Source organism: Odontesthes bonariensis, chromosome 22, assembly GCF_027942865.1.
Source record: "Odontesthes bonariensis isolate fOdoBon6 chromosome 22, fOdoBon6.hap1, whole genome shotgun sequence".
Lineage (NCBI taxonomy): Eukaryota > Metazoa > Chordata > Actinopteri > Atheriniformes > Atherinopsidae > Odontesthes > Odontesthes bonariensis.
The window spans coordinates 10,907,075-10,932,375 of record NC_134527.1 but is presented as its reverse complement, the minus strand read 5'-3'; the positions used below and the strand labels follow the sequence as shown (position 1 = coordinate 10,932,375).

Here is a 25,301-nt window from a genome sequence, read left to right as displayed (position 1 = left end):
TGTCTTCCTGTAATAAAGAAAGCATCTGGATGGTAACATGTTGCTCCACGATCTGTATATAAAGTTTAGGATTGATGGTGCCTACACAAATATGCTAATTCCCCCCATGTGAACTTCGACATTGAAGGATATTATCGTCCAAGCTATTGTTGATGGTACCTTTATTATCAAATTTCTCTGAATTGCTTATATGACATTGCATACTATAGATCATGAAATCTCTATATTTCTTGCAATTTGGATTTTTTCAACTTTATGTCTTTGTCACGGTTTGGCAATGGAGATGAAGGACCCAGATGCAGACACGGGACAGGAGCCAGGAGAAAACTTAAAGGGTTTATTATAATATAAATGAAAATCACAGCCAATGCTGGAGAACCACAAAACTAAACTAGACAAATAACAACACCTAAAGAAGAAACAACAAAAACTTAACTGTACAAAAACAAGGACGCTGAACCTTATAGACGGGGAAAATCATGGGTAGTTTGACGGAGGATCTGACACTGACTGAAAAGAACTGGGAGACTAAATACTAAATAATGTGGGGAGAGTAGATTAGTGAGTGGGTACAGCTGAGGATAATTAATTAGGTAGTGGAGCTGACAACTGGCAGGAGGGAACTGAGGAAAGGTGAGGAAATGGCAAGGCTAAACTGATAGGAAACTAAACAGACTAACCAGAAAAACACAAAAAATATATGGATCGTGACAGTCTGACTAAATTATTTTTGTGCGTCGCCATGTCACTTTCCCGGTTATGTAGTTAGCATTTACTTGTTAACAACCAAGTGTTGACCAAACATCATACACAACCTCTTCAGTCCTTTGTTTCCCCTGGCTTGACTCCTCCGAAGCGTGTTGCTGGGATCAGTTTTATTTGAATTGTACTCATCTTGCAGTTGTAGAAATCTAATAAACTACGTAATCTTTACTTTAAAAAAGAAAAAAAAACTTGCTTTTATTATGGCCTGAACTAGCAACTAAACAAAAGTTCATCTTCACAGCTAAATAAAAACAACCTCAGTGGTATTTTGCCAATCAGAATCCTTCTGATTACAAGAAATCCAAGTCACTTGAATATTTTATTTGGCTAGTATTTACATGCTAACACTTGGAGGTTAAGTAGGTTCATTATAATTGATTTATGGCTTACCTGGTATTCTCCAGGGATTATTGTATAGTAACTAAATGGAGACCAGTGGAAAAAAAAAACCCTGAATGTAGTTAGAGATGAAGCAGCAGATATCTTTGCCACTGCTTATTTTAGCCGACAGTTTCCATGCACTGGTCCAGCATCTGATTATGAAACCTTGCCGAGTATACACAGCTCAGGAGGAAACACTGAAAACGTCTTCTACTGTCCCACATTACCACCACCCTGATTTAAATAAGAGAAGCTCAGCAGCAACTACTAATGTACTTAACGCTTGTTTACAGCCTTCTTTCCTATAGTTAAAGCTAATGTAATGTAGCTGTATGTCTACGTGAGAGCTCTAGGAGTCACCACAGGGCTAGTTTCAATTTGTTAGGGGCCAATCATACCCCTGTATTGTTGTGTAAGTTAATTGCAGGCAGTTGAATGTGATTGCGGTAGGGTCGTTGTTTTTACTAAGCTACTACCAATCAGTACTGAATTAGCATGTGGCGAATACAAATGAAGAAATACAATACGTACTCATTTTAGAGTAATTGTACTTTCGTATTGAAAAAAATACAACCTCAGTTGTAGATAAAAACGTTTTGTGGGCCAGTGATGGGAAAAGAACGATTCCGTTTTAATCCACCATTTGTGTCCTATGTTGCATACAGACACTGCAAATTTCAGTTAAAACTTCATTCAGACGTGTGATAAATTGTATCCTATTAAAACATGAGCCTATTTTCACACAGGCTTCAACATCTCTACGTTCATTTCTGCTGCATCCAAATTTAACTTGTTTTTAAGCATTCACTTAAAAATAACTCTCAGCAGCAGCATGAAAACAACTTTTTACATGTATTCCCTTTCGCCCCTGTTGAAATTTGAATCAATATTTCATGATGCAATGTAGGGACACTGAGTCAGCTGTAGTTTCACTGTAGTAGCTCAACCACAAAGTTTTCATAATGTCATATTATGTGAATTAGAGGGCACCCACTCTGACCTAACACTTAACTTTTCCTCTAAGAGTAAACTGGGCTTGCACAGTCATGCTTTGAGGTGAAAGAATTTTCTGCTATTAATATCTCGCAAGGAACCCACTGGCCACATGCTGTCATAGACATGATAGCTGTATGGTCATGAAAACTGATATTCTAATTCTTGATCTTCTTCTTATGTGGCAACATATCAGCAGTCCGCTGCTTTATGCTTCTTTTTAGAAGGGGAAAACTACAAAGATAGTACTTTTTTAATTAATATCTAAAATGATACACATGAAGCCAGTATCTAAATTTGAACTAGGAATTTTATTCACATTGGAAATTCTCATTTATTCCTATGCATGTGATTGCTGAAAATGTATTGAAATTCCAATTAATAAGAGATAAAGATGCAAATCAAACATTACCCTCTCGTTGTCTGACACGACTTCTAAAAAACTGTGCCTGGTTTGCTAATGCTGTCTGTACGCTGGTGAGATCTGTGGCTGGTCTGGATTTAATCCAGCTACTCCACCGCTTGTAGAAGTGAGCCAAACCCTGCTGGACTTCAGCCGAGCAATACAAGGCCAAACCTGTCCACAAGCTCCAACACAGAGGATTAATAGTTTCTGCTTCCCAGCAGTGTTGACAGGTTTTGCGCAGAAGCCACTTTTTTAATTTGGAATAAAATTCATTTGATATTTGCGTTAAAAAAAAAGATCCCAGGTGATTCATATATTTCTCCGAGTTCACCTTGTCTAGCATGTACTTCCTTTTCAAGTTGTCTCTTTGGCCTTTTATCAGGTGGAAATACGTGTCAGGCTTTATTCCATGTTGTTGATAAAACTGTCCAGATGAATAAAAGAGCAGCTAAAAAAAGATTTCATACTATGTCCAGTAGATGCTATTGAAATTGAACTTGTACTTTAAACCTACATAGAGGTGAGTTGTGGTCAGGACCGCATCGTTTTTGAGCCAACGTGACCATAAATCCACTTGTGTCTGTCGAGCTCCAGTCCACATTTTTGTGGCTTTATTGGAATTTCGCAGGTGAGCACCATACAGGAGGGTTTTGTGAACCGCGCTCGTCTCCACAGATGTTTTGACTTGACCCAGAATCAGACAGGCATGTGTCTTGATGCTTTTGCATATCTTCACACATTACAGTGGTGTAATGAATAGTCACTTTGTTCATCAACAAGAATTTCAACCTATACTGCGAACTGGCCTGCTGACATTCAAGTCATTGCTCACCTGTGAGGCAGGAATCACACATCTGTGTTGGAGGCTTCAACGGTCTCGCCTGCCATTCACATTTACTGGGGCGATGCTTTGCACTTCCAGAATGATTTGTCGATCCGGTACTTTACTTTATAACTTCTCAGATCAGGTGTCAAACAGTAAAATATTGTACTAATTAGTTTAGCTAAATATTAGGTAGGTCGGCCACCAAGGGAATGTGCAGCTTGAGAAGTTGTACAAGACTAATGGAGCTGTGTTCACTGTCTAAATAACAATAGACTGAGTCTTCAGTAAAGACTTAGATATGTAAGATATTTTACTGGCTTCAAAAAAATAGCAAATGGAAACTAAAACACAAATGCAGTACCTCAAAATCTTTCAGCCACCCCTGATTTCTTTATATTTTGCTTCCAAGAAGCCAGAATTTATTATAATCCTTTGAACAGTTCTTGAGACAGTTCTAGTTCCAGGCTTTATGAAGATCTTTCAGAGTTTTACTTTGCACATTGGCTGCTTTTCCACTCATTTCAGTACAGTCCTTGTACTTGACATTTTCATAGAAAAATGTAAAGATGTAAATGTAAAGAATTAGAAATTTATTTTTTTATTTATTAGGACGGTGATCTACAAATAATCCAAGCATAAAAAGGCACCTAACTCAAGGGATGTTACATTACAGGTAACACAGTAAAGAGCCAATTCTAAATCGTATCTTTAGGCACTTTGTGACTAGCAGCCTGACACAAAAATACATAATAGGTTTCCATTTCATTAGTTGCATCTACAAAAAAATGCCAAAGATAACCCAGTTTGATTCACTTAAAATTGTATTTTTGCATCAACAAGGTTATAAAAGGGCTGTTATTGTTGTTATTATTATGAACCAAAAATTCGTCACATCTGCACATGGTGTGCACTGTATCCTTAAGAAATGTGAGGCAGCCAGGCAAATGGAGGACAAAAGATGAAGCGGCAGGCCAAAGGAAAAAATAAAATCCAGCAAACAGGCGTCACAGGACCCGAGAAATACATGCGACCCTTCAGCTGATTCATCTGCTGTTCACTGAACAACGTCTCATCAGAAATGGTCTCCATGAAAAGGTGGTTGTCAAAAAAAGCCATTCATAAGGAAGGGAAACGGGTTGAAAAGGCCGAGCTATGCCAAATGACACAAGAAGTGGACTGAAAATCAGTGGCAACAGATCTGATAGAGTGATGAATCCTCCCCAGAGGCTGGACCTCAACAGACAGTGCTGGAGCCGAAAAATGCAAAAATAAAGCCAAATAAACTATTGTAGCTTGTTCGCTGTGTTCCGTCCACATGCGGTCTCTTCTGTTGGACAAAACACATTTAAGTAAAAGCTGACAACCAATATTGTCCCCTTGTTCCTCTAAATTGCAAACTTTTCATGGAATACAAGCTCAACAAGCTTCTGGCAAGCACCTACCCCACACTGACTCGTCAATGCCAGATTCACCAGCGGTTCATCCTGTGAAATTTGATTGTTTCTGAATTCTTTTTTGGGAGAGAAACATTTCAGACTACACCCTGAATTACAAACAATCGCAGATTTCTCAAGCTGAATGTTGCGCAAAGTTAATCAGACTGACTAAAACAAAGACAGATATCCAGCATGCCTGGAGTTCTTACCTTGGAGATCCGGTTCCGTGTCCTGGTGCACTCTTGTTCTTTTCTTACTAAGATGCAGTCCACCTTGTGGAAGGCTTTGATCTTCATCAGTGTTCCTGATACTCTACAGCTGTCTTAACAGGCCACAGTTGAGCTTTTTTTTATTTTAAGGCATAAAACACTTTTTTTCAGCTATTGTTTCTCGGAGTGCTGAAGCTGCTCACACGAAAGAAGACAAAAGATAGTTATACATCCACTCATTTTATTAGATTTTTTTTTACAAGCTGTTGCTTTATTTTGATCCCAATGGAAGGGAAAACTAGTTGATCGTTCCGTGCACTTGATTAAGAGCAGAGCTGTTTCTGATTGAATTGCTGCCTTTTACAGCTTCTGAGTTAATTGGGGAGTTAAACCATCGCATGGTTGTGACAGTTCCTCTCCCATGTGTCTAAAAAAAAATCCTCAGCAGTCTGTAGTTGTAGGTTCCAGATAAGATCTTTCCGGTGGAAGATTCCTTTTGATTAACAGTTGTTGCTTCCTAGATGACTGACAGATATTGGCCCCAACACAACTGGAAATGTGATGGTCTGCTGCTCTGAATCCACGAAAGAAAGGAAGAAAAGGATGTTGTATAAACCGGTGGTGTGTGGTCATGTTTTTGTGTCCGGTGTATTTCTGTCTGCATATCTGTCCATCTGTGATTTTTATCTGTCAAGTTCTACAGGCAATATGATTAACATTTGTAAGTACTAAGAGAGACACCAGCATGTCTTTTTAGGGGAAATAATGACTAATAACTTTTTATTTTCCTTTTTCAACCTCCACTGGTTCGTGAGCAGATACATTTTTTGATTTGCATAGCAGGCTTTAATGAAGATTTGGCAGATGATCATATAAAGTCAAGAGGACTGAGCAGCTCATATGCATCTAGAAAAAGTAATATGCGGAAAATGATGTAGCCCGAATTAGTATTAGGAGAGATAGAGGTGATAATAATGACTCAATATCACTACATGTTCTCTTTATATTTGTTGCAGGTGTGGACATACATACATACATACACCCACTTACATAGAGAAGACCATACAGAATTGTAATTCAACTTCTAAACATTCATGTAAGCATTTCCACATGCCACAACAAATACAATGAACACATGCATATACTTCCTCCCACCACCCAGAGTCACTTCCACTCGGTGGATGAAAGTTTTCAGGGTTGTTTCCACCCACAGACTGTTTGTGTTTTGGGGGTTTGACTACTTGTGGCTGCTGAGATCATAAAACGTGTGAGAGCTTAACACTAACACTACTGTTAAGCCTCTCAGCTCATTTGACCACCTTCTTTCTTTCTTTATTTGTCTGTCCTCTCATCATTGAGGTTTCTTTACGAAGGTTTTTCTAGTCATGCTGCTACTTTTCTAGTTTTTGACGTCGTTTGAGAAATTTAAACTTCTCATTCAAGCAAGCAGCATGTCTCCAGTGTTTGCCATGTTTACTTTTGCTGATTTATAAGGACCAAACTGTGGTGTCTTAACATCGTATCCATCAAAAAGCACACTGCCTCAGCTGAGAGATGACGTTGGCAGAGCAGCATGTTTTGCTGTGCCGGCTGTCGCTCACTCACTCAGGTTAGACTCCCCTGTTTGTTCCTTACAAATAAGGCAGCTCAGTCCCGCCTTGAACAGGCAGGGGAAAAAAAGGGCCATAGACAGATGTCTGAACCATGTTCACTGGCTTTTTTGGTTCAGAGTTATAGCGACTACTCTGAGCTGATCCTGACTGAAGGAGCTCCTGGTGGGCTGGAATGTATATATCGACCAGTAAATATCCAGCCTTGCCTTTTGGCTCGAGTCCCACTTCTCATTGACAGACCAATGCACCATTTGCAGTGATGCAAACTGCATGTCAGTGTCCTGCTCCGTGGTTTTCAAACTTCTGAACAACACCTCAAAATACTTAAACTCCTTCACTTGAGGCAGCAACTCATTGCTAACCGACAGTGGTTAGGTGTTGTCTTCCGCTGAAACAATCACTTGACTGATAGAAAATTAATTGACCAAAATGATGGCTCACAACATTCGTCATGGTGAAATATTTCTCCGTTGCTGGTAAAGCAACATTAAAGTGGGCATTGCTGATATGAAACCTTTATAGTTTCCTTTATTTTTCTATGATTGTCTCTCCCTGGCTGTTTCTCTTCTCATAACAGTTTTTCTCTAAACTGAAAGTCTTGTTTTCCCAGATTGTCACATCTTGTTTGAGTAACATTAAGTTGCTATTTTGGTCATAACCTCACAGGGCAGGATAATGCTTATGCGTGTGCATTGTGAATGAAACCGACACATATCAGAGAGTTGAACTCATAACACATTTTCAGTTTTTGGATGCTTTCTGTGTTTTATTTTGGGACTGTTTATGTATCTGTGGTGAGGCTGTGGGTCGTTGCAGATATCTGCATGACAACCACCATCGATCTCACTTTGATTTCCCATCTTTCCACTTTAGCTTATTATCACTTTTTCTGTTTTCCTTTTCTTACAGGCATAATCCCCCTTTCCCTCCCACCTTTTGTCTCTCAAAACTGTGTTTATATCTGCCAGTCTCTTTGTCTCCTTTGCACATCAGCTCAATAAACAGATGTATTTCTCAGATGGTTTGGATACGAGCTCCTATTTTCCATTACATAGACTCCATCTCAATGTGTGTATGTGATGTGTAGAATTTATATTGTTACTGGCAGTAAAGGTTAAGCATATTAGAATTTGAGTGTACTTTTGTGTAGAAAATGGGAATTCTTGTGAAAATGTATATATGTATATTAACATGAATGAGCGTGGCTGTGTGCTGGTGTGTGTGTGTGGCCTCTTCAGTTTGCTTTGCCAGCAGTGCTTTAGTTCTGAGTCTGGGTCAGTGGTTTCAGGGAATTGCAGATACACAGAAATGGTTCTGAGGGTTTTGATTCCTGCTGCGTCTTTCTAAAAGTTAGAGGTGTTTTGGTTTTTAAAGCTAGTCTGTGCCGGTTTTTGTTTTCCAATGCTGAGAACAAGTTTCTGAACAAAATTGTTACTATCATCCTGTGCAGAGGGGAATTTGGTTTCTCTAAATCCAAAGGCTCTGTTTATCAAAATATTAGAAACAAACCAATTAGCTAAAAGCATACTGATTGAATTGATGTCTTAATTCATGAAAATCGGGACCTTTAAATCTTCCAATCATCAATGCAAAAATACACACGATAGCAAAAATGCATCTCCATAACATGTGTCTTGTTGCCAAACCAATCCTTGTCTCAGTTTTAGAACGGTTACTCCAGTGGGTTTTAAATGACATGTTTATCATTTTCTCAGCCCAGAAAAAGGAATGTGTCACCCTTCAGATCATCTGGAAAAATTGGAACCTCCAGTACTCAAGATACTTGGCCCTTTAGCGGTGGACAGCCACACCATTTGCGTTTTATGGTTCTTTTCCTTTCAAAATGCGCATGCCTTCGGAATTTAGGTGCACCAAAGCACCTAAATTGCAAAGCAGAGCCTGTTCTGGGACAGTGTAACCTGCTTTATTTTACTGACGTAGAATTTCAGATGTTCTCTTAAGGCCTCGTAAGCTGGCTCTAAAAAGACGTTACAATTGAAAAATGGGTAATTCCATAAGTTCTTCACAAACAGAAACTTGTTTGGGAAAACATAACAGGCGTGCATCATTTTTCCAGGTTTAAAAGAGGACGTCCATAAGGATTCACGTGTCTTATATGAGAAACTAGGGTGCATTGTGTTAGACTGTAACTTATATACACTGTGTACCTGCGATTTCTAATTGACATGTTCAAGCCTTGAGTATGGTATTTTGACATTACCATCTTAGTTTACTGAAATGAGCATATTTGGATAAGAAAGCATGGAGATTAATATTTGGAAGGTGACTTGACAAACATGTTCCTTTGAGGATTTATATTTATGAAATTATGAAGTTATTTTTTACAAGAAAGGCTCTCACACTGATCAAATAGGGTGAATCTAGCTTAACACAATAGTCACCCAGTTTTTTACCTCAAGTGTCTCTACTACTGTATGTAATATCCCAGTTATGTTTTACTTATTGCCCATTGAGCATGTCAACTGTAATGTCAACACTGTGGCATTACCCTCTGATATTGATGTGCGAGTCTAAGTGCAGTCTTCTCCCAAATTATGCAAATACAGTGTATGCCCCTTGAGTGGGAGAGAGACACAACACACAAACACAACATTTTTTCTAATTTGTTTTAAAACATTTTCTGTCGTACTGATGGATCATAGAGATGCCTGCAAAGATGTGCCTGCTTTCTGACTCTCACTTCCAGTTGATCTTTTTTGCATTTATGCCAACCATGCCAAGTGCACCAGGTTGCAGAAATTTGTAGGTCAACCAAAATAACTCTAAAAGACATTGCGTGTCAGTGATAATTCTGTCAATTTTGGTGCACCTTTGAGCTTTGTACTTTGAGCAAGGGTGGCTAAGGCAGGTATTTTCTACAGCATTGTTTACTTTGGATACTGCACAACTTTTTAAAAAGATAATTGTCTTTGCTTAAGAGGCCCATTCGTTAGCTTTATGTTTGTGTCGGTCTGTAACTTCTGTCCGATAAACGGACAAAGCTGTTAGTCTTCAACACATGGAAATGTAGTTCTTCTTGGATGGATGAACTTGTCTGCACCGGTGAAAAGCCCAGACAACAGCTGCACTGGACTTAGTTTCACTTCATCACAAGGCAGTTCTTTGTCCACTTTAACTTTCCACTGAGAGTAAAGCTAAAGTAACAACAACAACAGCGCTGTTACAACCAAGAGCAGACCACAGCTTGGATTGTTCCAAATATTTATGTGACTGCCCCCAAGTAGCAGCATAGCATCTAAATGCACATTTATCAGACATCGATGAAGACAGTTCTATGTCCTATGAGATCTATGTTCAGCCCCTAAGTTGCTGTTGTCATGCTCCTCACCCCCATCACCCCTGCTTCTTCGTTTAAACGGATAGGTAGATGATTACTTCAGAAAAATGTCACCTATTATTACTTTTTTTTATTTCACGAGTTATCAGAGTTGTTGCCATCCAGTTAAGTAGCTAATATCCAGTTGTGGTTGACCCTTTGTCTCCCAGCATATACTCTTGGTAGATATGTCCAATGTTGGAACTTTTGGTTAGAGCCTGTTGGTCGGGACTTGTACACAGCTTGTTCAGGTTGCAGCGAAGCAGGATAGAGTGGGGGGTTTCAGAAGTTGACATTTCAATCACCACAATCCCCAATACCCACACACATGCACGCACTCACAAACCATGAGCCATTTGGTTTGAGGCTGATTCCCTGTGACAGCCTAAATATTTGACTGCGTCCGGGCACCAAGGTAAGTGCACCCCGCAAAGAATGTTTTTACAGGGTGGGAGAGTGAGATGGGGAAGGGAGGGAGAGAGGTAAGTTTTGGACACAGATAAAATGAGAGAAACAGAGAACACACAGTAAGACAGAAGAACTCTACTCACATCATATACTTGTGAGGAGTAGAAGAGAATTTTCCGATTAGATTTTTGATCCACAAATCCTATGAAGTATTCTGGAGTGATTGTGATGATTTTTGTTGACGTACACCTGAGGATGAGGACAAACTTAATACCAAAATATTTGCAATGCCTTATGATGTTGACAAATTTTTATTATTTTAAATTGTAAACGGTAAGTGTATTAGATTAGATTTATAATATGCTTTTGAAGTCTTTTTGACCACTCAGAGTGCTTTCCGTTACAAGCCACATTCACCCATTCACACACACGTTCATGCTGCACTTCTTTGTCTGCAAATTTGTGTTAGCCTACATCATACACACTTGCACACCGGTGAATGCATCTGCAGCAATCTGGGGTTCAGTGTCTTGTCCAAGATCACTTCAACATGTGGACTGGGGAAGTCAGATCGAGCCACAAACCTTCTGGTTGGCAGGCGACTGCTCTCCTTCCTGAGTCACAGGACACCTGTACCACAAGCTTCTTCTCCATTTTTTTTAGTTATTATCGTGGCATGAAGTCCCACATTTGACTATTTTCTCATTTCTTCTATTTCAGATGTTGAGGAATCTCTTCTGAAATCTAAATGACAGCGCAGCACATTGTGAAGTAATAACTAACAACATGCAGTACAAAACTATGCAACAATTTTGCTGCGTCTTGAAATTCTCTGAGTAGTTTTGTGTCAGCCCTTACCAGGAAAAGTTCCAGAACCCAGTTGTCTCTTTATTTAGATATTCATTTGACCTTCTTTTTATCTGTGATTCTCACAATTTAACTAACAGCAGTTGAATGATATAAACACCATCGGCTGACACACGCTTGCTTAAGCAATTGCTTTGGACAGTTTCCTGCTCAGACAGATGTTCAGTCACACAGTACAAGGACTACATATGTACAGGAGTGCATGTGGGGTCAAACAAGTAAAGTGTCTGTTATATCTGATTCGGCCATATGCTTTTTCTCCTGCAGTTCCTCTTGAGAGTGGTTTATAAATCAGGGCTGCTAACGTATTTGTAAAAACCATTACGCTGTTTCAACTTTCTCACCTGGCTATATATATATATATCTATATATATCTATATATATATAGATATCAAGATGTTTTTCCTCTGAAACAGATCAGAGTCTTTTGGATTTAACATTTGCCAGTTCTGAGTCTCAGTCTTGTACTAGCATTGTCCTACAGCACACTGCAAGCTATACACCACAAAATACAGTAAATGTATTATTAGAATTAGCCCTGAGAGGCAATAAGTCATTCATTCTGTTTCTCAAGGCTTTTATTTATTTTCTTATTATTTTTAATTGACAACGATAGCATGAATTGCCATTAAATTCTTTGTATGTGCTTTTTACAAAGCTTTTAGCATCTTCTTGATTGCCTGCTTCACATGCTCTACAGTATTAAAATCCATGAATTGTGGGCATGCAGCACCACATGCTTTTGATCAAATAAGAAATCAGTACAGTGTGCAAAGAAGGTAAGCAATGAAACGAGACTCGGTTAGCACTGTAAGTGTAGATATGTTGTGTTGAGAGAGAGAAGGGTGTACCATGACTCCAAAATCTGATTAGAACACTGCAGGCTATGAATTCAGTTAGGCCCTCTGTAGTGCGACTTGCTTCATCACTGTCCTGCTGATACGTGATTCTTTTAAAGGTTTTCTTCCATTGTGTTCCTGTGTTGGCTTCTGATTCAAAGCTTTTGTTACAGCAGTTAAGAGGAAAGAAATGGTCCATTTTAGTTACAAAACAGAAGACAATTTCTCGATATGGCTTTAGTCTGATTCGCTAAGTGAGCAGGTTGCATTCAGTTTAAACTAAACACAAAGTGGCAACATTGATACTCTTGTGATTGTCTTTCATTGCTGCCTTGCAAATGCTTGAACTTTACAAGTAGCTGATCTTGTTTTCCACTGGCTAACCAATGGCACAACTCTTTGTTGTAGCTTATGTAAAACAACAGTCATTCAGAGTTTAGGTGTACTCAGTGACCCCGAAACCAATTAATCAAAAAACACCTTGATCGGGACCATAATCTGATACTTGAGATCATATTGGAAAAAGCCCTAATTGTCTGATACTTTATTAAGAAGATTTACTGCATATAGTCATTAAAATGATCCACGGCAATAATCAATAAAGCACAGCTTCAGTGCCATTGTGGTGCTGAAAATACATTGTCCACTTGAGAATGCATAAATATATACTTTCCAGTGAAAACTCATTTCTTATGCACATTTTGAAAAGAAAGAAACTTGTGCGCGCACTGACCTCAGCTGTCTGGCTGCAGGAGAGAATTCCTGTCAACATTCATTGATTGATCTGTCGACGATCAAAAGGAATAGGATATATCAATTATGTCTGGGAACGGATTTTCCTTTCAAAGAAAGAGGGAAAAACAATTTTTGGTCGTCATTATTTTCTTTATTTTCAAAGGCCTGGGGAGTTTTCCTTATGTGGCTTGGCTTCTCTTTTTTACTTTCTCTTCCTTCTGTCCTGTGGAGGAAATCATGGTCCCATATTTCCTTTCTTTCGCATCGTATTGGAAAATTAATAAAACTACCTTCAAAGGTCCACTTTGAGCTCTCCAGAGGTTGCTGTCATGCAGGATGATGAAACAATTAAAACACACACAGACGCACACAAAAACGTGCTCAAACATACATGCACAAATGTATACATGTACATACAAACACACAAAGAAAAGACCTAATCTCGTACAGGTGGATACGCACTTATATGGAAACACACACGCAGCGAGGAGGTCATTAGTGACCTGAGGAATGCAGAGGTCAAATCTTAAAAGACCTGGCTGATAGAGGGGATGTATAGGATCAAAGGAGAGAGGGAGAAAGGGAGGGTGAGATGGATGGAAGGGGGGTATACATGGGATCAAAGGGGAGAGGAAGGGAGGAATGAAATGATGGGAGGGTGAATGTGTGAGTGAGAGTGGAGGTGTAGATGAGGGGAAAGAAAGTATGAGAAAATGTGCTGGAAGGGAGTAATAAAGGAAAGAAAAAGGGGGAGATAGGGGAGGGGGGGGTGGAGTGCAGAAACAATACAGTTAACTCAAACTGACAGGTGTGTGCATCTGCGTTTAAATGGTTGGTTTTCAGTCAGAAAGTGAAAGCTTGTGCAGTGGTGAAAGATTTATGTCTGGGCTCCCTTATGTGTGAGGGAGTGTCGGCGAATTCCTGCTGACTAAAACTGCATTTCAAGCCACAATGTTCGCTAGGTACTGTGGGCACAGCCATTTCTTTACAAATGTGAAAAAATGGAAAAAAGTAACAACAAAATGACATTTTTTTAAGATTTCGTATTACAACGCTGATATAAAAATAATCACTCACATATGAATATTAAGGTAAAACTTTAAACGTGTTTGTCTGCTTCATTAATGTTATGGGAAAAATGAAAGATACATTTATTTAGAATTTGAAATAGTCACCACTTGTTGGCCTGAAAAAAGTGCAGCATGATTATTATCTGACTTGGAATTAAATAGCAGTTTATTTACATCTTGTTTGGTACCTTTATTTTCTCAGAGTTCAAAGCTCCTTCGAAAGTTCATTTTTGGACGTGATTGAATTGTTTTCTCACAATAAATTCTCATACCAACCGTCATTAACTGTAGAAACAGTTGGGCCTAAATCTTTGGAGGAGGCAGAAAGTGTAACACGTCCGGGATGTGCTCCTGTCCTCCCTAGATGGGTTTTGTTTTAGGGGTTTGCTTCGACTAACATTTCACTGATACGCTCCTCAGGATATCTATCATTTCTGTAAGTGCTCTCTTCATTATAGGTTTCATGTGTATTGTGAGCACTACGAGTCTGTCTTTCTTTCTCTCTCGCTCATTGGTTTGACTCTTATTTTCTCACTGATTTTCTGGTAGAAATCAAACACTTCTCTCCTCTCAATCCCTTACTGCTTGATGTGTGTGTAAGACAGAAAGAAAGGGAGTAAGCATTGTATTACTATGATAACAACTCAAAGGCAGGAGGAAAGAGAGGAGCATTTGGAAGTCTTCATTTGTACTTGGTATACAGCCAAGACCCGTTGAATTGGCCATACGTATGTGTGTGTGGATGGACTAACTTTGAAACACTTGTTACAACACATGCTTTTCGACTCACATGCATACACACTATCAGTCATAAGACAAGAAAAACACCCACACAGAAAGATAGTTGCATGCAGACGCACATATGCTCCTCTTTAGAGTCTCATTAAAACTGAATTGGAAATTAAGTTACTGAAACTCTCCAACTAGGCTTTACCATGCAAGGGGTTTATCTTTGTTATGTTATTCACAGCTCACTTGGTCTATGACAAGACTTCTTACACAGCTTATGTTGTGAATTTATATAAAGACTATATGTATGGCTGACATTCTTGTTGAGCTTAAATACATCAAGTTATCTTATCTTGCAGCGTTGTGGGTCAAAAAGACTGAAGATTAGGTAGCATGAAAGCAGACAGATGTTGACTTGCCCTGCTGGTCTTTTTCCACAGTCAGCCTCACTGGGTCACAAAGCCTTCTCTTGAAGGATTCCCATGTTGTCATATTCATGGTGATGTTCTCATTAAGGGGACCTTCACAAGGCAAGCCAACAGGTCGCCCGTTAATGGCAGAACAGCATAATACGAGCTACTTCAAATAGTGAAAGCAAGCAGTTAAGCTTTAATGATGCTGCTTCTGGCAAGCCGAAGTTTGGCACCAGTATAAACTGTTTTTCCAACTTAAAGAAAATTTGAAAAAAGGACTCAAGCATACATCGATGATAGTGCTGCAATTAAGAAAACGTCTTCCTCAATTTCACTAAACCTGTGCTGCAAACTTCAGTCTCGGTCTTTTCATTGCGCTTTATGAGCAGGTCTGTCACTTAATTGTGCTCCTGAAACAAATTTCGCTGTCCTCTGCACTTTCTGTGGGTCTTTGCCACGAGGCTTTCTGATTTTACGTCCTTTGTACGTTTGCAGAACAGGTGTTGCCAAATTGATGGAGACGTTTTCTTAATTTGCAGCCTGTTTCGTCTTGGGTTGTGCTTTTCTCCGCTAAATTTAGAAGTTGTTGCCATCTCTGTTTTTGCAGTTACAGCTTTTATTGTGATGATTTCCATCAGTGTAAGTCATGCAGTATGTCCTCGATGATACTCTGCAAAGTTTGCTCTGCACTGATTAGTAAATCCTTCACTAAGCCAGCACTGGCTTTTTCAACCGAGCCACTGAACACTTCAAATCTCCACATGTGGGAATCTGACTGTGATGATGTTTGCTCTAGATGTGCACACCCACCCCACTCCATTTCAACAAGAGGGGACATTTCCATGACAAAGGACAATTATTGACTTTCATTGGCTCAGCTTGCTTTGATATCAGCAAGGGGTGTGTCTGTGTGTCTCTGTGTGTGCAGGGGGGGGCGGGTTAGGGGACAGCGGCAGAGAAGAAGAAACAGGGGACCCTGATGAAAGGAGCCGAGTGGGAAAGTGCACCCACTGACCCAAAGTTCACTAACAGAAAAGGTGGATCACGTCAGAAAGAGAGAAAGAAATAATTTGTTAGGGTTTTCTCTTTTTCCATCCACCTTAGGTGCCTCTTTTCTTTCTCACTTTCTTGTTGGTGTTCCTTCCTGTCTGTCTCTTTCCTTTCCAGTTCAAGTCCTTTTTATCTACTTATATATGACTGATCCTCCCCCTCACCCCTATTTTTTTTCACCATTCTCCTCCTCCCTTCACTACCATAATTTAAGGGGCTGAAAGGCATGGCGAGCGGAGAAAGAGGAGAGAAGAGAACTAAGAAAAAGGGGAGACCCTGCAGATGAGGGCCTTCCTTCACGGACGTGGCACAGATGTGTGGGTGTTTTTGTGAAATGAGGTGGGGAGGGGTGGCGATAGGCTAATTTGCGTGGTATAAAGACGGGGCCCTTTTCATATGCAGAGCACCACTTTGATGCGCGGCCGATGAAAGCTAGAGGGGCGCAGTAGAGAGGAGAAGAGAGGGTGACGGAGGGGTTCTTTGTCCCCTGACAAGAAGGCATCTGCTCCGTGCTGCCCTCCTCTCTTCTGCTACTCCCGACTCTCCCACAATAGGACGGCCAAGAGGGTCATCAGGAGCACCTTAGAAAATAGAACACAAAAAATGGATTAATAAAGAAAGAAAGAAAGAAAGAAAAAAAACAGCCACTTGGGTTGGCGTTCTCGTTTGAGTATCAAAACTGAATTTTTTTAGAATTGAGATCCAAAACTATTCACACTTACACAGATGAGTACATACAGTACACAAACTCATGCTGAATTGTGAAAACATGTGTACATACTATAGACACCATTTACATAGTTCCACAGCTGACAAAGAACCTCTTCACTTCAGCTGCTCCCTTTGAGAAGCCATACAAACTTTCCTCTTTCATGGAAATTAAGATCAATGTCTTGCCGGGTGAAGGTTTTGCACGTGTATGCATTTTTGGATGGGTGGTGGTGGAGACATCACAAGGAGGTGCTTCAGTCTCATTGTGTGAGGACTGTACGACTTTCGGAACGTGTGTGTTTATGTGTATTTGGGTTGCATGTGTGTCCTTGCGGTGCTGATCATAGGCGGCAGGCTCACCAGGACTCTGTCTCCAAACACTGGTCGATTTCACGCTCACACAATAGCTTAGGCTCTGCAGCGAAGCTGAGAGGGTTTTGGCTGGAAAAATTCAATAGTTCATTTAGTAAATCTGAAACGTTGGCTCACTTCATTAGCTACTCTGTCTTTGAATCATGTCTTTGTTGCCCAAGATGATAAAACGACATGATGAAAACAAAAAAAAGATCAATTCTGCTTTTTTTTTTATTTTTATGAATTTATCAACAACTTGTTTTTTCTTTTAATCTGGCTACTCTAGCTAAAATATATAGTGGTTTCATCATTTATTCACCTAGAATGTAAGTGATTGCTTCAGATTTTTGCTTTTCTTGCAGAAGGGCTCCTGGATGCTTAGATGCAGAAAGAAAAATCGAGTAATAGCAATACTGTAATAAGTAATGTTGAGGAACTTTTACTGTAAGTAACACTTGAATAAAACTTAGACATGATGTTGGTGACAAAGGTTTGCTCTAAAGCAATTCTTCCAGTATTTTCCATTGCCTGAAGATGCCATTGCCGTGAGAAAGAAGCATCCACACAAAAAAAAGGGATAGTAACGAAAGGTATTTAGGCCTAGGTATAATATATTGGCTTAAAAAACCTATTATTGTCTATTATTGTGTTTATGATTTCGGTCATACTGCACAAACACATATCTGTTTCTCAAACTTAATCTTAAGGAGAAACTTTCTTCAGTAATTTGCAAGTGATGAGTTAGGAATCGTGTCCAGACAACACCAACCTAAAAGCTTAGTTTGCCGTGGTTTATGACATAGGTTTTACTTACGACATGACTATACTGGTGTTGTAGTTTTTCCAATGCTAGGTTCTACAAAAGACTCCCCTCCAGAGTGCCAGCGTGATTCTTTTTATGCTTTTCCATGAACTGTTGTTTCCCGTAGTGCCACCAATGGAACTTAGCCAGAAGCAGCACAGTTCCTGCTCAGCAGTGGCGTTGCTCATGATCTGACGTCGTCAATTTACATTGCCTTGTAAGTGATGTACAAGACACAAATTGACAAATTGGAACAGCGATTCATCTCTATAGATTGCGATCACATTTCAAAGTCCTTTAGATTTTGTAAAAATGAACTGCGTACAGTTTGTCAAAAATTAGTTTGAGCTGGCATTTGTCTGAACCTGGCCCAAAACTGTACAACCGAAACCAGCTGTAGCTTTTCAAATGTCAGTTGAAGGGGTACCGAAATGGCGTGGTATTGTTTAACGGAGGAATAAAGTTTATGCATTTCAACAATGAAATCATGTTAGTGAGAAAATACTTCAAGCTATGCCAAATTGTGAATAAATGCATTTCAAGTGGGGAATAACCAAACTACAATATACTACCATTGTCCATCGTTGCCAGTCTGTGTTTGTTTCCTTCCCCGTCTTCGTGTCTAAACTTAACTGTAGACTAGAAGAAGCGTGTGTAGACTAGTGTGTGTAACATCTGTGTTTTCAATGTTTATCTCTCTGTACTGTTATTTTCTTCTGTGGTTTGCAGCTTAGTTGCGTCCCTGTTTGTGTATTTACACATCAGTCTTCTTCTACGGTTTACCGGTCATACTTTTTGTGTGTCAGTTTTGTTAAGCTGTTGTTGCGTAAGCCAAACCGTGGTTGCTGTTCCTACTTCTCAGTGAAAACTTTCCAATCTCACACCCACATGCTGCTTGTATTTATAATTTCCTCCTCTGGAATGAAAATGTGAGCAACAGTAGTCATTTCTGCCACTGTTTAGGTTACTAAGCATTCGAACAAATGTGTGGGTAACTGTGTTACATTGTGCCACATTTGCCTGCTCTAATTGAAATAGTTCATTATGTTTCAGAAGAGAGTGAAAAAGTTGGATTTTTATCATTGTAATAACTTGTTGGTAACTTGTTGTCTCACAATAGGTGATCTTTGCCCTGAACCAGACGTTATTACAACAAGAGTCTTTGAGAGCAGGAAGCCTACAGGTCCCCTACACCACTGAGGACCTAATCAGACACTACAACTGTGGAGATCTGAACTCAATCATCTTCAATCATGACACCTCACAGGTTAGTCTTCTCCAAGACTCTTATCTCATCTTATCCTGACTTATAAAGCCATATCAGTAGTGTTACTTCTAATAAACTAAGAATCATTTTGACCTTGTTTTTCCACCGACACGACCTTTGACCTTATACCTTCACCCCTAACCCTCTTAACAAATTCCCCTCCCCCACAGCCGCTTTGTGTCAGTGTCTCTAAACCATATTAGATCTTTTGTATTTCCTTCATTATCAGTGCCAGTCATTTTTCCAAGTCACGAGTACATTGTATACTGAGGCATGTTGTTTGGAAAAAACAAAGTTTTTTTTTTGTTTAGAATTCCAGCATTTTCATTTACAGACTATGTAAAAAGCTTTTTGACTAAAAGGGAAAAAGTAAATTTTTTTTCACCTTCTTTGTCCGACTGACCCACCACCCCTGCAAATAAAGGTCCCTAACTTCAATAACGTGACGCTGCCACCCAGTGAGCAGGTGACCGCCCAGGAAATAGACAGCTACTTCCGACAGGAGCTCATTTACAAGAGGAATGAGAGGATGGGCAAGAGAGTCAAGGCACTGCTCGAGGAGAACCCTGACAAGAGCTTCTTCTTTGCCTTTGGAGCAGGTTGGTAGTCTATGATCAATGTCTATAATGAAACATATAAAGGAATAAAACTGGACAAGATAAGTACAAGATATAGAAGATTCATTCATAAGATTATAATATCCTGCCTGCAGCTATACTAAGGGCAAAAATATTTTCAGACTAGTCCTTAGTCTAATGTCTCTGTGACAATGAAGGTTTAAAAAAATCCAATGTTTCAGGGTAAAATGATTAGACCAAAATAAAAACGAATAAAAAATCCCCTATATGTTCATTTATCAGTGCTCTTAATTGAAATACTCTCCATACAAGAGAGATATTTGAGAAGCCTTAGCAGCCTGAGTAGCTTAACAAAGTTGTAACAAAACAAATACATGTTTTCCAATATCAACCAAAAGTAGAATTTGCCAATTAACATTTATATATGTAATTTTTTTTATGCATTTTACTGCATCTTAGTGCAGCAACATTGTTGTTAAATTATTAAATGTACATTGATTTGGGAAAGCTGGTATTCATAATCATCCCTGATGATGAGTGTCATAACCCTTTATCAGTTTTTGGGTCCAAATACTTGTCTCTAAAGAAGATACTTAGAAAGCATACATTTATCAGTTATAAACAGCTTTGTGGCCATTTTTGTCATTTAGATGTGTCAGTAAATTATTTTGAATTCATGTGCAACTACAGAGCAACTTCACAATAATCACTTGACTGATGACAGACTTGAGTAAAACCAGGGAGGATGTGGAGAACAGAGAACTGCACGCGAGATTCCCCAAGGCTGTTCATTAAATGGTGGCTGCGTGTGTCTGTGAATGCACCACGCACTCTCACATTATTGAAATTGGATAAACTTTGGAAATATTTCAAGCTGTTTACATTGTCTGGTAGGTGTACTGCCTGCTGTACCTATACTTTTGAATGCAATATCTTTTCCACCATGTAATCACCATCAAGCTACTTGGGGATGATATATACCAAAATGATGTCAAGAACCAGGGATGAAAGGGTCCCATGCTGGGTGACACAAGCATCCCAGATAAGAGATACCATTTACACCTGCTGAGGAGGCTGGTTGTCTGTTTATAACATTCAACAAGGGAGAGTGGAACAACACAGAGTAAACATTGTAAACAAAGCAGTGCTCGCTTCTTATCACGCCATTGTTGTTCATTCACCATGGAAGTTTGTGGGAAGTTCGATACAGATAGTGAGAACTTTGCTGCGGTAGTGTCATTTGGCCTGTTGGTTGTGGAAGAACATAATAAGAGGCAAATGAAAAAAAGGAACCTCATTAAATGGGTTAAATCACATACCCAACGTAACAGCTCTTCCAAATGGGGATAAGATAAGATTTTATCCAAAATACCTCAAACTTCATGAACTTTGGCACTCAAGCTGTATTGTGAATAATATCTGTGTTGTTTGGCTCTGCAAGAGAAGCAGCATAAAAATCCACAATAAAGCCATCACTAGAACCACTATAAGTTTATGGGATTGGTGTTGTTTGAGAAGGCAAAAAACTGCTCTTTTCCAGTCCTAGTTTTAAGTAGCTGTTAGATTGGTTCCCTTATTAGCCCAGCCCTCTCTATCCTTCTTTAAACTGACAGTATTCTGACAGCTGTCTACTGCAGGTTAGATAATGACTGACCCTAAGTACTTACACAACCATACTTACAAAAAAGAGAAGAAAAAAGTTACTTTTCACTTTAATTTCTCTCGACGTGACAGCATTATCCAATCCAAAACCTAGCCATTGCTGTTTTGGAGCTGCAGCTAGCGCAGTTCTCCTTTGAATGGATACCACCAGTACTTAGCTTGCAGGTGCTTCTACTTATTTTATATAGAGCTCTTGACAGCTCATAGAGCAAAGAAAGCAAAAACAAAAAGAAAGACCAAACTCCCTTAACTTTTGCCACTGAAACCACTAGAACCTTTATGAAGTTTTTTGGTGTCTTATGAAAGCTGATAAACACAGTGGTAAGAATACCCCATTTAAAGACGGAGGATCAGATATTTATGGCATTAATTTGTATTGTGAGATAATGACATAGTCAGAAAAATCATCCTCCAAAGTTTTCTGTGGTTATTTCCAAAAACTGTGAGCTTTTAGCAGACGGAGAGTTAGAGACCTTCACAGGCTGTTGGTCTCTAAGCTGGCAGGAAACAGCTGAGGAAAAGCAGGCACACACACACACACATACACACTCAAGCCCTAACAAGGAGTACATTTCACAGCGTGTCCCAAAGGAGGTGCCTTTACAAGGGATTGGTCTCTAAAAGTGTGTGTGCTTCTGTGTATGTGTGGGTGTGTGTGTGTGTGTGTGTGAGAGAGCTTGTGAGTGAAAGTGATACGGCCAATCAGCCCAGAAGCACTAGTCCTGGACATACGGAGGGCAGGTTAGGTCGACAAGGAACGGGATGGGGCACATTAGGGTACATGTACACACACACGCATGCATACAAGCCCCAGCCAGAAGCCATTCCCACAACCAACTTGGGTAAAATGTGTCCTTAATTATCCCTCAGGTCAGAGGACACACACACACACACCCACCCACTCAATACAATGGAGCCCATTATGTCAGCATACTCACTACTCTGTTACCATCAGCTGTTAGACTTATCAGTGACCATCTTATGTCCCTTTAAATCAGTACAGAAGGATGTGTCTGCAGATTATTGTCCAATTCGTTTCTACTTTGCATTTAGTCAAGTGTCAGTGTTACATGCTGCAGTAACCAAACTTTAGGAAAGACTTGGACGTAGCTGCCTTTGTAATGCTGAAAGCTTTAGATAATCCCTGACTACCTGAAATGTATCTAGTCTGAACTCTAGGTTGGATTCAGAGGAATTAGGGTTGTGCTGTTTGAAGGAGCGGAGGCATATTGAGCTTTTTTCTTTTCCTGAGTAATGATCCCACTAGCCTGCAGATTCCTCACTGATACTATGTGGAAAATTGCTGTGAGTTCTCATTTTTTGCCATAAGCAAGCTTTATTGCCACAACAAGTTAAGAAAACTGTTTATACATTATAATTTACTCCCTGTCAAGTTGCCTGGTTAGATAGTGACTGGGCTTTGCCAAAGAAAATGAAGATATAAGTGTTTGGGTGTGCTGGTTATTTATGTTTATGGAGACTGACCCAAATGCCGTGTGTGTTTGACCATTGCTATGACAATTGGTGTATTTGTTTTCCCCATTTTTTTATATGCCATGACCACAAAAATCCTAAGCAGTCCATGAACTAAGATGTAAGAATGTAGCATTATTACTCACCAGAAAACGTAATACAGATGAAACTTCACATCCTCACGTCCAACATACATGGATTTCACAATCTATAGTTGTAAATAGTGAGACAGTAACAGATCCCTTGTGGGTAGAAGTTGTAAGTAGAAAAATATAATGACTGTTGAAGACATGAGTCCTGACCTCTGGCCATGCCCTCATTCCCCAGTATAAGCATTTTTAGCCAGGACTAGAGACGCATTGAAAGGGAACGCAACAGAGGAACTGGTAATAGATGTCTTACAGCAATGTGCTGACAAATCAAAACTTGAGCTGAAATAATGTAAAGAACAGCGAAGGGGTGTTGTAATATACTGGCATTGATAAAAATGATCACATCACATGTCTACCATATTTGCAGCCTCTTGTCTGATACACATACAGCAACAAGGCAGTGGTGGAGAAACTGAATGCAGGTGAAGTGAAAAATACTGTACTTACAATAATATTTGCCCAAGTATGAAGCGAGTCCTCTATCCTCTTACATGATGTCATTTGGTAAAATCTATGTAAGATCTGTAAGATGTTAAACTAGGCGAATGCTGAATGGAAAATAATTCAGAGTTTTAATTGAAATGAGGTGTTTAGTTGTCAAAACAGTAAACTACAAAGTGGCCTGTTTCCAGTTTTATATCCTGACTCTCACTGTTGGAGAAATCTTTGTTCTTTTAGTTAACTGCTCAGAATGTGGTCAGCTCCTTTTACTCAACTTTTACTGAAATCAACATCTAAAAAGTTGTCATTATGATTACCATTTTGAACAACACTACTTTCAAACCTTTCTTACTGGCTGGAATCGGACTTTTGGCATGTACGGCACTACGATCCTGTTAAAAAGCGGTTGAATCTCAGCGGCGTTGCAGGGGTTTTAGAAGAGTAACTTAAACATCATGACAGAAATATGAAGGTTTTTCCAATTTCCCTGGGTGTGACTAAACTGCTGCGTTGTCTCTCCCCCGCTTAGAGTATAATTCGGGCATTGTCATGCCTCAATATACTTTACGGTGATTTGTCTCTCCCCTCTCGTTTCTTTGTCTGAAATACCACACCCATCACTCAGCATAAGCGACAATGTTGAAAAAGTGCCACATTTTCAAACAGGCATATGGAATTGGTTATTCCTCAGCTCTGTAGGTACAGTAATTGAGTCCATGTATACAACCTGAACCCTTGTTCTATTCATAATCCCTGCCATACCCTGGCACTCTTGACTTTAGTAAAATAATGTGTTTATACATATTTTGTTGAAAGCTGAGGGTCTCCATTTCTGTCGTTCTTAATTTTTTTTTCCCCCAGGCTGAACTTGGATGCATCTATGTTTCAGCCCGAGCCTGCTTAGCACACCATGCTTCTCCTCAAGCTTGGCTCCAAACCACAAATTTAAATGTTTGTGGCAAAGTAATTGCCAATGTGGTCGACAAGCTCTAACAGTTGCTGTACATTGAAATGTTTGACTCTTTTCACAGACAATTAAGGTTTGCCTTTGGATCTTCTGCTATTTAGATTGGTAGGTCCTCAGTAAAGTGAATACCCATTAGTTAGTGAGCCGTTTGGTGTGGTGGGTAGGCTGCGATGGATGAAGGCCTTGGTCTGAGATGTGGCTTGTGACAGTGGTTGACATAAAATCACCCAGAGCACCTTGACATGTCAGTGTGTGGGTAGATCTTGGTACTGAAGCAGGGAAATAAATACTTGCCCCGAGTTCTCCATCTGTAATTCAACAAACTGAGAAGTGCTCCAAGTAAAATGACTTCATGGATACTGCTTTTTGGTTTATATTCACTTCCCATGTAGTTGATCTTCAAACAAATAATACTATTGAAGTAAAAATGAGTAGTTTGAAAAACCCTGCCAGGAAGTAGAGGTAAATGAAGATAATAATGAGGACAAAACAGATTTTTACAAGTGCTAACAATTAGATCTACTGAAGACACAACAAAACAAAGCATGTTGAGCTGTTTTGACCACAAAAATGTATGTCATTAATTACAAACCACAGTCGTAGTTTCATCACATCACATTTTAGTGTAGGTGCACTTTGAATGCCCTTTGCCTCACAGGTATCTTTTTCCAAACTGCAGAGTGATTTCTCCAACCATCTTTCTTTACCCCAATGGTGTTTGCCATTGACCTCAAGGAAATCACTCTAGGAGGTGAACCTCTTTTACTGTATGATTATACCAAAATACCTGTTTAGGGGACACAATTTGTTACATAAA

The 25,301-nt window shown here is 39.5% G+C and overlaps 1 protein-coding gene across 1 annotated transcript in view; it reads left to right on the top strand.

Annotated features, from left to right (window-relative positions):
• trabd2a (TraB domain containing 2A) overlaps positions 1–25,301 on the top strand; it is a 62,653-nt gene that overhangs the window by 13,650 nt on the left and 23,702 nt on the right. Inside the window, exons 4-5 of the mRNA XM_075456095.1 lie at positions 19,065–19,211; positions 19,636–19,810. Of these exons, the coding sequence (XP_075312210.1) occupies positions 19,065–19,211; positions 19,636–19,810 (322 nt within the window). The remainder of the gene's footprint in view (positions 1–19,064; positions 19,212–19,635; positions 19,811–25,301) is intronic.